The sequence below is a fragment of the Mustela erminea genome, chromosome 11 (genome assembly GCF_009829155.1).
Source record: "Mustela erminea isolate mMusErm1 chromosome 11, mMusErm1.Pri, whole genome shotgun sequence".
NCBI classification, from domain to species: Eukaryota; Metazoa; Chordata; class Mammalia; order Carnivora; family Mustelidae; genus Mustela; species Mustela erminea.
Genome location: NC_045624.1, coordinates 22,900,445 through 22,912,511, shown reverse-complemented (window position 1 = coordinate 22,912,511; position 12,067 = coordinate 22,900,445). Strand labels below are relative to the sequence as shown.

Genomic DNA, 12,067 nt, shown 5'->3' with positions numbered 1-12,067 from the left:
ATGACCCAGCAACTCCACTTACAGAAATTTCTCTCTCAGAAAAATCTCACAGGGGTGCCTGCGTGGCTCAATAGGTTAAAGCCTCTGCCTTTGGCTCAGGTCAGATCCCAGGATTCTGGGATCGAGCCCCATGTCTGGCTCTCTGCTCAGAAGGGAGCCTGCTTCCCCTGCTCTCTCTCTCTGCCTGCCTCTCTGCCTACTTGTGATCTCTGTATGTGAAACAGATGAATAAAGCCTTTTAAAAAAAAAGAAAAATCTCACATACATATGCAAAGTATACAAAAAGAAGCACTGTAATACTTTTTTATAGTATCAAAAATATTGGAAAATATAAAGGTCTTCCATAATTAGGATACAAAAGGTTACAAACAGTTATAAAATGGAACATACATAGCCATTATAGTGAAGGAAGCAGCTATGCCCTAACACAAGATGTCCACAATGTACTAAGTACAAAAAGTGTATGAAATACATTACATATGAGTGAACAAATACATAGGTATATTAAAATATATATGCACTGATTTATTTTAAAATGCTTAAAGTCCGGAGGACTAAATAGTTAACCATTAATAGTGGTTACCTAATGAAATACAGAAATAGGTACAGAAAAAGGCTTTTACTTTGAAAGCTTCCACACTATTAGAATTTTTTCAAGGAACATGTGTTAATTTTCTTAATGAATATTTTCTAAAAAAAACCACAAAACTATCCATATAAAGGCTTTAATAACACATTATAGTTAGAGGTAAAAAGGACATCCACTTTGTTAAAAAATAATATCCTAACCAAATGCCAAAATGCAAGCAAATATCAAGATTATTTGGCCAAGACCACGAGGAAATGGTTTTATTCAAAGTAGCAGGCTATGTGTATCTAAAAATCATGTTGTCCCTTTGATAGATATGAAACAAACTCCAATTAGTAAGAACTTTTACTCAGAATGACTTCTAATTTAATATAATCTTACACATTCTGACAATGTTTTGTTTTTTTGTTTTTAAAGATTTTATTTATTTATTTGACAGACAGAGATCACAAGTAGGCAGAGAGGCAGGCAGAGAGAGAGGAGGAAGCAGGCTCCCTGCTGAGCAGAGAGGCCGATGTGGGGCTCGATTCCAGGACCCCGGGATCATGACCTGAGCTGAAGGCAGAGGCTTTAACCAACTGAGCCACCCAGGTGCCCCATTCTGACAATGTTTTTATAGAACTGCTGACATGTCAGTTAGTGGGAGTGATCCACAAGACAATGAAAGACTTTGCTGCAGTTAATTCAAAAAACTTGTGTATAGGGGCGCCTGGATGGCTCCGTGGGTTAAGCCTCTGCCTTCGGTTCAGGTCATGATCCCAGGGTCCTGGGATCAAGCCCCACATCGGGCTCTCTGCTCAGCGGGGAGCCTGCTTCCTCCTCTCTCTCTGCCTGCCTCTCTGCCTGCTTGAGATCTCTGTCAAATAAATAAATAAAATCTTTAAAAAAAAAAAAAGTGTGTATAAATTATGAGGGTCTTTTATGTTCCACACAACACACTTCTGTAATAATTTTCAATTATTTTCTTTTTATCTAACAGAAGTTAATAATAAATAATTCTTCATTAAAAGTTTGGGGAAATATTCCAAATATCTAGCTAATGCTAACAAATTTCTTTGTAGGTTAATAGCAATTCCAAATGCTAGAATATAATTAATACAAGTTACTTACTTTTCCACCAATGTTTGTACACAACCCTTCCAGGAAGGCATCTGTAGGGCAAGGTCTGCTATTGCTAAAGCCAGCTGAATAAGAAGAGAGATTAAATAAATGAATAGAACGCATGAAGAGAAATAGGGTTACCATCAATATTGACTGGAAAGCAAAGAAACTAAGATTTATTCAAACAATATGACAACAAAGACTAACAACCACCCTACCTCTCCTCACCTCCACAATTACATATAGAATGAACTCTTCTGGGCTAGCTACAAATTGTTAGTATTTAAAAGTTAACCTCTAAAAATGAAAATCAAAACCAAAAACAACAAAAAGAAGTCAGAAAGAACAGACTATAGAACTTCCTCAGAATATATCAATACTTACTTTTATTTGGCAATACCACAGAACTTCAGGGACAGATAAATTACACTTTGCCAAAAGGCCAAAGCTACTGACAAAGTCAGCCCTTTGAGTCACTCCTCAAGTAATGGAATGCCATTTCCCTTCTCTTTCCATTTCTCATCTTGAAGCCTTATGCAAAAGCCTCCTTCCTCTTCAAGGGCACTTCTATGCCAGGCAGAGAACACACATTGAGTATGTATTCACGGAAGCTTCCAGTTTTCCTTTTTAATGTATTTACCAGTCTAAAGGGGGAAGGGCCAGATGCTATACTATTTCAATCATGAGACTTTAACTAGCCAACTGGTCCAGAAATGATTTTTTTAAAGGCAAGAAGGCAGACATCTGACCCAGGACAGTACAGTATACAGTGTTTTTACCATCTGCAATTTAATTGGGGGGTAGGCCCACATATGCCTGCCTGTGAAAATCTATACTCACCTCCCCCACTTCTGGTATTTAAATTGGTCTGAAATCAAATAAACTCTAATATTAACACAGACGATTTTCACTTTCTATCCACTTAAGAATATAGCAGTAAGTCCATAATAAAGTTGTTAACAATACTTCACACAGCCTAGCAATGTCAATTAAAATTAATTTGATAAATCCAAACGGCCTTATAACTTTCCTGATGAGAAGCACAGGATTTACCTGCGTTACAATGACAGGTGACAAGTCTTTCAAGTTCTGGATATGGGTTAGTAATGAGTCCCGTAAAGAGGCATGAGAGTCTGTGGGGAGCTCATAAAATGAGGTTTGAATCTTCATTTTCATGGTCTGTGCAGCAAAGTAGCATGATTCCACATCCTGTCGGATCTGTAACAACTGGTCTGAAATCTCCCATGCATGAACCTAAAAGAAAACCAGAGAAAATGTCTTAAAGACTATTGTACTAAGTAATTTTAATGTTACACCTCAACATATATAAAGACATATGTAGACCAAAGTCAAAAACCTGACAAGCTAAATTACCCACTAATTTAGCTAATATCTCAAACTATATATTTAAAGGCCCAGTTCAACGAAAGTATTACCTAAATCCTTCTGACTCATTTTAGGAAGACCTGCAAGTTATCAATCAGATCAACAGATCTAATCTTGCTGATTAGAATCATTAACTTTATAGCTGGGTGAGTATGAAGAAAAAAGTCCCAAAAGCTCCTACTAAAAAACTAAAACGTCACTGTGTAACTTCCAACCCCATCTATAGGTTGGATATTCTTTTCCACTTAAAATAAATAAGCTTTTGTTCACTTTGAGAATTGAATCTGAGAACCATTTTAATGTATCTATAAATAGGTCTCAGTAGGCCTACATTTCAATCTTCAGTTCGTTTTAGCAGAAAAACCATCTTACCTCAAATGAATATTTCATATACTTCTATCATTTTCTAATGTATCTGTCTGGCAAAGTGCTTTATATACATAATACTAAAATCATTTTCACAGGAGAAAATAAATGTATCTCTGGAAATAATAATGGAATGAAAGCATAGGATTTGGTCTCTAACAGCTAGTCACAGTTACAAAAAAGTTCTATTTTGAAAGATAAGTTTGGGAACAAAGTTGTGCAGTACACAGTAGGCAACAAATTAAAACTGATTAATTTTAATCCAATTCTACCAAACTGCCTCTTCTTGGGACAGGCTAAAAAAAGGTTGGCAATAATGAACTGAAAAAAAAATTTTAAATCTCAATTCAGGAGCAGAGGCAATTGTAGGAGATCACAAAGAGTTACCCAGTCAATTTCTTATGAAGCTAGAGCACTTCATGAGTAATACAAAATGATGCAAGATCTTTCCACAGATAAACAGGAGTCAATAAAGAGAAACAGGTAGAATAAATGGCCTGTACAAGTTCCCAAAGTAAACTGAAAATAAAGACCCTGAAGGTTATTAAAGGTTTATTAACATAAAACTTAGCTTTCAATCAGATAAGATGGTGGAAAATAACCTAAAACATTATGTCACACAAAAAAATCTTCTAGCCACATTAGTTTTTAGCTATTTAGTATCTAACCAGTAACTCAAGCACACCTGTAGTTTAATATGCCATCAAAATGTATTTTGTGCAAATTGGTATTTTACAATCTAGTTTTCTTGTTTTTGTTTTTAAGTAAGCTCTATACCCAACATGGGGTTGAACTCATGACCTTAAGATCACAAATCACATGTTCTACCAACTGAGCCAGCCAGGCGCCCCTGTAACTGCTATTTTAAAAAAATAATAGCAAAAAGATTCTATGAAACCTTGGAATCTCCATAAATGCCCTCATAAAAACACAGCAGTCAAAGAGCAAAACTAAAGCACTATGGGCATTTACAACAAAACCAGATATTATCTAGTTATGTCTAAGAACCCCAAAATATAAGTGATTGGGAAAAAACCAGTGTAGTTTTAGCTTCAGTAAAAGCAGAAGCAGAGGGAAACAACAGGGTATCTAATGGATGTAAGGGCAGAGGAACACCCAAAGAGCCAAAAAGTATTCAATGGGAAGAACACAGAGACAATTTCAGGACTGAAAATAGAAGAGGTTTTGTCAGATCTGAAAGCAGGTAAGTAGAAAAGGTGAGTGGAAGAGGCCTACATAAAATCTAAGGAGATGGTATAGTCTAGCTTCTGTAAATTCTTGAAGTGGAAGGACAGGACTCCAAACTGAGGATAAAATGCTGTCAAGAGAATCAATATTATACAGGATAAGTAAAACAGAGACAAAGGAAGAAAAGAAGAAGGTAACAAAACCAGGAAATCTTAGAAATCAAACCACATTTGTAAATACTATCAGACCACAGAAAAGGAAGTTATTTGAGATGAATATACTACCCTTAGCCATGCCTCCTAAAGTTCAGAAAGACTAATTTCACACAAAAATAAGCAATTGAGGCCAAATGCTATATACAGATATAGGAGGAAAAAGAAAATAATGAACCGAATATCTCTACAACGCAAGCAGGCCAGAAAACACATTTTTTAAAAAGTAGTCTACCAGAAAAATATAGAGATACTAGACATCCATCTAAATAAATGGGACATGATAACATTAAACAACAGCAGTATCTAAAACAACAACAAAAAACAGTCTAAAGTCCAAAGGAATAGAAGCCAACCTGAAAGAGCTCAATGGACGAAGATAAAAAAACCTGGTGTAAGAAAATGGACTATACATAGTACTGGATTACAAACTCAAAAATAAGGCAAATGCCCATGAGTCCATACTGATGTGAACAATGATCAAATAACTAACTGCGAAGTTATTTGTAAGATGTAAGATGTCATTTTTCAAAAGAATGCTTAGTTAATAAAGGTAAGAAGAAATGAGAAAAACAGACAATTACTATTTCAACACCACAGTAATAACTGCTACAGGCAATATTCATAGATAGGGGATAAAGTGAGTGGGTGAACTTTAAAAAGAAACAGGATACATCAAAGTGTCTCCCTCAAATATTTATTGGTCTTAATACATGTCCACAAATTCTTGGACAGTTACTATTTAAGAGCTTCGATTTTTCTTCGGAGAGACGATGTAAAGAAACCTAAGACTACATGGAAAGCAAGAGGGGCCCAAATAAGTTCAGCCTTCCAGCCACATCTGTCAGTGTCAGGCATGTAAATGAAGCCATCTTAGCATCTCCAGACCAGCCCACCCACCAAGCTTCATGGAGCAGAATTATCAGCCACAGAGGCCCGCTCGAATCTATGACCTACAAAATTGTGAGATACAATGAAATGATTTTTTTTTTAATTTTTAAAAATTAAGTTCCACGCCCAATGTGGGGCTTGAGCTCACAACCTTGAGATCAAGAGTTGCATGCTCTACTGACTGAGCCAGTTGGGTGCTCTTGAAACAATTTTTAAGTCACTAAGTTCTAAGGTAATTTGTTTCACAATGGATCATGAGAACAACCAACCAAATAACCAAATATTATGTGCATCCTGACAAAAGAACAATGACAGGATCAAACTTGTGTCTCATCAAACCTCTGGATGTAGCTGGCAATTTACAGGATATACAGAGGAGACTAGACATCTCAGAACTACATGCATCTAGACATGCATCAGAACTACACATATGGCAAAATCCACAATGATGAATAACTCAACAGGTCAAATGGCCCAGATTCCTCAACAGTTAAAAAATCTAGAGAGAGAGAGAGAGAGAGAGAGAGAACTTACAGGTTAAAAGACACTCAAAAGGCATATTTTTCAAAACAACAAGACTAAAAACTACAAAGGATCACAAAGAAAGGATTACTATGAAAGCTATGAAAGGACAGTGGTTACTTTCAGGGAGGGGAAGCAGTATGTCAAACAGAGCAACGAAGACTTCTGGAATGCCGAGAAAAGTTCTATTTCTTGATTTGGGTAGGTAGCTATAAGGACACCCATATACAGTAATTTACCAAGTTATAAATTATACATTTGCACCATCCCATTTTCTGAATCGGTGTTTAAGAAACAAAATAGAACAAAACAAACAAAAACTCCAATATTGCTGCTTGTTAAAACTAAACTGTAAGATGTCCTTCTCCCAAGTGAAATCTGTCAAATTACCAGATCAGGACGCTGGTAAAAAAAAGTTCATTGACTGCACCGTGTCAAGTTGTGCTTTAATCTGAATGGCAGAAACTAGTAAAAAATCTTTATTACTGATTTAAATGTTTCCACCTCCTTAAAAGTAGAAATGTATAAGTGTGCCTGGGTGGCTCAGTCGGTTAAGAGTCTGCCTTCAGGGACACTTGGGTGGCTCAATCAGCTGGGTATCTGCCTTCCCCTCGGGGCATGATCCCAGAGTTCTGGGATCGAATCCTGCATTGGGCTCCTTGCTCAGCAGGGTGCCTGCTTCTCCCTTTGCTTGTACGCATGCGCACATGTGCACACACGCACTCTCTCTCTCTGACAAACAAACAAATAAATAAATATATATATATATATATTTTTTTTAAAAAGTCTGCCTTCAGCTCAAGTCATGATACCAGGGCCCTGGGATTGAGCCCCACACTGGGCTCCCTCCAGCTTCTCCCTCACCCTTTCCCTCTGTGTGCATCTGCTCCACTCTCTCAAATAAATAAATAAATAAACAAATCTTTTAAAAAAATAATAAAAATAAAATAGAGGTCTCAAAAAGGAAGTGTAGAACCAAAAGTCAAAACAAAACAAAAAGCCCATTTCCCTCTGAACTGTTAAATGTAGGGGTGGGGGGGACGCCTGGGTGGCTCACTCAGTTAAGAGTTTGCCTTTGGCTTGGGTCGTGACCCCAGAGTCCTGAGACTGAGTCCCACATCAGGATCCTTACTCAGCAGGGACCCTGCTTCTACCTCTGCCTGCCACTCCCCCTGCCCTGCACTTGTGCTGGGTCTCTCTCTGACAAATAAATAAATAAAATCTTTAAAAAACAAAACAAAGAAAGTAGGGGTAGGGATGCAAGCAGTTATTTTTCAAGCATCTTTTTTACTTTAGATTTCTCTTTAACATTTTATTTATTCATTTGACAGAGAGAGAGAGACAGTGAGAGAGGGAACACAAACAAGGTAGTAGAAGGGGAAGCAGGGTTCCCACTGAGCGGGGAGCCCAATGCGGGGCTCGATCCCAGACCCCCACGATCACGACTTGAGCCGAAGGCAGCCACTTGACTGACTGAGCCACCCAGGCACCCCTACTTTTTAAGAAGTAATCTCTACACCCAGTATGGGGCTTAAACTCACAAGCCTGAGATCAAGAGTTACATGCTTTTCCAACTGAGCCAATCAGGTGCCCCAAAAGTAACACAGTCTTAAAACAAACAATAAGACAAGAAGGGAAACTGAAAATACCTTAACATAAATGAAAATGGAAACACAATATACCGAAGTTTATGAGATCCAGCAAAAACAGCACTTAGAGGGAAATTCATAGCCATACATATTTATGTTATTAAAAAAAGAAGAATCTTGGGACACCTGGGTAGCTCAGTCAGTTAAGCCACTGCCTTCAGCTCAGATCATGATCCCAGGATCCTGGGATAGAGTCCTACACTGGGCTCCTTGCTCAGCGGGGAGCCTCCTTCTCTGCCTCTGCCTGCCACTCTGCCTGCTTGTGTGCACACGCATGCATGTGCTCTCTCTGTCTGTCTCTCTCTCTCTCTCTGACAAATAAATAAATAATTTCTTAAAAAAAAAAAATCTCAGATCAACAACCTAACTTTACACCTTAAGGAAAAAGGAAAAGAACAAACTAAACCCAAAGCTAGCACAAGGACAAAAACAGTAAAATTAGAGCAAAGATAAATAAAATTGAGAACAGAAAAATGAAGATTTGATTCTTTGAAAAGATAAAAAATAAACTGTCACACCTTTAGCTATCTTAACTAAGAAAAAAGTGGGGACTTACTATCAATTTTACAAAAATAAAAAAAAAGATTATAAGAAATACTATGAACTACAGTATACCAACCAACCGTACACTCTAGATGAAATGGACCAAGACTGAATTGAGAAGAAAGAGAAAAATTAAATAGACTATACTGCTGTAACTAGTAAAAATATTTAATCAAAACCTCCCAGTAAAGACATGCCCAGGACCAGATGGCTTTACCAGTGTTTTCTACCAAACATTTAAAGACCAATTTTTCTCAAACTCTTCCAAAAAACTGAAGAGGAAAGAATGCGTCCTAATTTATTCTATGAAACCAGTACTACTCTAATACCAAAGCCGAAGAGATTACAAGAAAACTAGAAATCAATTTAAATATTGATGGAAAATAGCCTCAACAACATGCTAGCAAACCAAACTCAACAGTACATTAAAGGATTATACACCAGGACCAACTGAGATTTATTCATGGAATGTGAGGGTGGTTCAACATAATTTAAAATTGTAATATACCACACGTTAAAAGAACGAAGGGGGAAAAAAGACAAACATCTCAACTGATGCAGAAAAAGTATGTGACAAAATGTAACACTCTTTCATGACAAAGATACTCAACAAACTAGGAAAAGAAGAATACTATCTCAATATAAAAAAGACCATGCATGGAAAACCCACAATGAACATCCTACTCAATGGTCACTGACAGCTTTTCAAAACTCTAAGACCAAGAGTAAGACAAGGATGACCACTTTTGCCACTCAAATTCAACACAGCACTGGAAGTTCTTACTGGAAGTTTCAGCCAAAGCAATTAAGCAAGAAAAAGAAATAAAAGGCATTCAAATCAGACAGGAAGTGACAAAATGACAGTTACTTACATGTGGCATGATCTTACACATAGAAAATCCTAAAAATTCCCAAAAAACCTGTTAGAACTATTAGATGAATTCAGAAAGTTGCAAAATACAAAATCAACACCTCAAAATCAGTTTCTACACATTAACAATGAAAAATTTGAAAAAGCAATTAAGAAAACAATTGCATTTACAACAGCATCAAAAAAAGAACAGAATACTCAGGAATAAAGGAGGCAAAAAAACTTGTACATTGAAAACTACACAACAGGGGCACTTTGGTGGCTCAGTCATTAAGCGTCTGCCTTCAGCTGGGGTCCTGATCCCAAGGTCCTGGGGTTGAGCCCCGCATCAGGCTCCCTGATTGGCAGGAAGCCTGCTTCTCCCTCTCCGACTCCCCCTGCTTGTGTTCCCTCTCTCGCTGTGTCTCTGTCAAATAAACAAATAAAATCTTAAAAAAAAAAAAAAAAAAAGAAGAAGAAGAAAGGAAAGAAAACAACACAACACAGGATACCTGCATGGCTCAGATAGGTAAGCATCCACCTTTGGCTCAGGTTGTGATCCCAGGGTCCTGGGATCCAGCACCGTGTCAGGCTCCTTACTCAGTGGGGAACCTGCCTCACCCTCTCCTCCCCACCTTTGCTCTCTTTCACTAACGCACGTGCGCTCTCTCTCTCTCAAACAAATAAATAATATCTTTTTTTTAAACTATAAAACATGCTGAAAGAAATTAAAGATGACATCTATAAATGGGAAGATATCCTGTGTTAAAGGACTGGAAGACTGACTATTGTTGTCAATACTGTGCAAAGTGATCTACAGACTCAATGCAAGCTCTATCAAAATCCCAATTACGTTTCTTGCAGAAATAAAAAAATCCATCAATGAAATTCATATGGAGGGGGGTGCCTGGGTGGTTCAGTCAGTTGAGTGTCTGACTCTTGATTTCATTTTGGAGTAAGTTCCATGTCAGGCTCCCCACTCAGCAGGGAGTCTGCTTGAAATTCTCTCCCTCCCTCTGCCTCTACCCCCACAGTCTCTCTCTCCAAAAAAAAAAAAAAAAAAAGAAAAGAAAGAAAATTCATATGGAGGGGCATCTGGGTGGCACAGTCAGTTAAGCATCCGACTCTCGACCTCAGCTCAGGTCTTAATCTCAGGGTCATGAGTTCAAGCTCTGTGTTTCACTACTCAAAATAAAATGAAACAATATAAAATGAACATAACTGAGCATACTTTATAATGAACATATTCTATAATAAAATAGAACAAAACAAAGAAAAAGGACAAAAAAGAAAATCCATATGGAATCCCAAGGACCCCCAAATAGCCAAAACAGTCTTCAAAAAGAACAAAGTTGAAGGTCTTCCATTTCCCCATTTCAAAATTTATTACAAAACCAGAATAATCAAAACAGTATACTACTGCCACAAAGACAGATATATAGACCAATGTAACAGAAAGAGAGACTAGATATACACCCTCACAAATACAGTCAAATGATACTCGACAAGGTTGCCAAAACTACACAATGGGAATAGGAGAATCTCTTCAAACAGTGTTGGGAAAACTAGATACTTCTATACAAAAGAAAGGTGGACCTAGGTGCAGAATTAACTCAAAATACATGAAGACCTAAATATAAGATTTGAAAACTGTAACTTTCAAAAGAAAACATGGGGTGGGGGGGAGGGTGATAGCACAACACTGAACTTGATGGTGAATTCATGGATGTGACACTAAAAGCACAGAAAACAAAGGCAAAAATAAAAGGGACTACATCAAACTCTCAAACTTTTACATAGCAAAAGAAATAATCAACAGAGTGGAAAAGCAACCTATGGAATGGGACAGACTATCTGCAAAGCATATTTCTGATAAGGGGTTAACATCTGGAATATATAAAGAACTCCTACAAGTCATCAAAAAACCAAATAACCCAATTTTAAAATGGACAAAGGATTTTAAAAGATATTTCTCTACAGAGGACATAAAAATGGCCAACATGCTTATGAAAAGATGGTCAACATCACTAGTTATTAGGGAAATGTAAAATCAAAGCCACAATTAGCTAACGCAGTATGAACAGAATTAGCATACAATCCAGCATTTCACTTCTGGGTATATATCCAAAAGAATTAAAAACAGAATCTTTAAAAGGTTACACACCCATATACACTGCAGCTTTACTCACAAAAATAGCCAAAGTTAAAAACAACTCAAATGTCACCTGACAGATGAATGGATAAACAAAATGTAGGGTGTGTATGTGTGTGTGTATATAAAACAATGGAATATTACTCAGTCCTAAAAAATAAATGTTACATACTATAACATGGATAAACCTTGAAGATATTATGTTTTGGTTTGGTTTGGTTTTTTGAGGACATTGTTAAATGAAATAAGTCAGTCAGTCACAAGAAGGCAAATGCTACATTATTCCACTTACATGAAGTACCTAAAGTGGTCAAACTCAGAGCTGGGATGAGGGTTAAGTTGGATGTTTTTCAGTAGGTACAGAATTTCAGCTATGTAGAATGGGGGGGGGGGTTGTTTTCAAGGGATCTATTACTCAACAATGTACACATGGTTAACAATATTATACTGTTCTCCTACAAACTGTTGAGAAGATAAATTCATGTTATGTGTTTTTTGCCACAATAAAAAAGTGTGGGGGAAAAAAAAAGTGTGGTACTAGCATAGAGAGAAACACAAGACCAATAGAAGAGAAAAGAGAATCCAGAAATCCAGAAATAAATCCTTGCATATATATGG

General features: G+C 37.1%; 1 protein-coding gene across 3 annotated transcripts in view; it reads right to left on the bottom strand.

Moving 5' to 3' along the window:
* The window catches only part of TNPO3 (transportin 3), an 87,142-nt gene that overhangs the window by 55,877 nt on the left and 19,198 nt on the right, over positions 1 to 12,067 (bottom strand). For all 3 annotated transcript variants that reach the window (XR_004276707.1, XM_032304142.1, XM_032304143.1), the window contains 2 exons: positions 2,744 to 2,944; positions 1,700 to 1,773 (listed from right to left, as the gene is read on the bottom strand). Coding sequence is in view for 2 of the 3 variants with exons in the window: in XM_032304142.1 (XP_032160033.1) it covers positions 1,700 to 1,773; positions 2,744 to 2,944 (275 nt within the window). In the remaining variant the exon portion in view is untranslated. The remainder of the gene's footprint in view (positions 1 to 1,699; positions 1,774 to 2,743; positions 2,945 to 12,067) is intronic.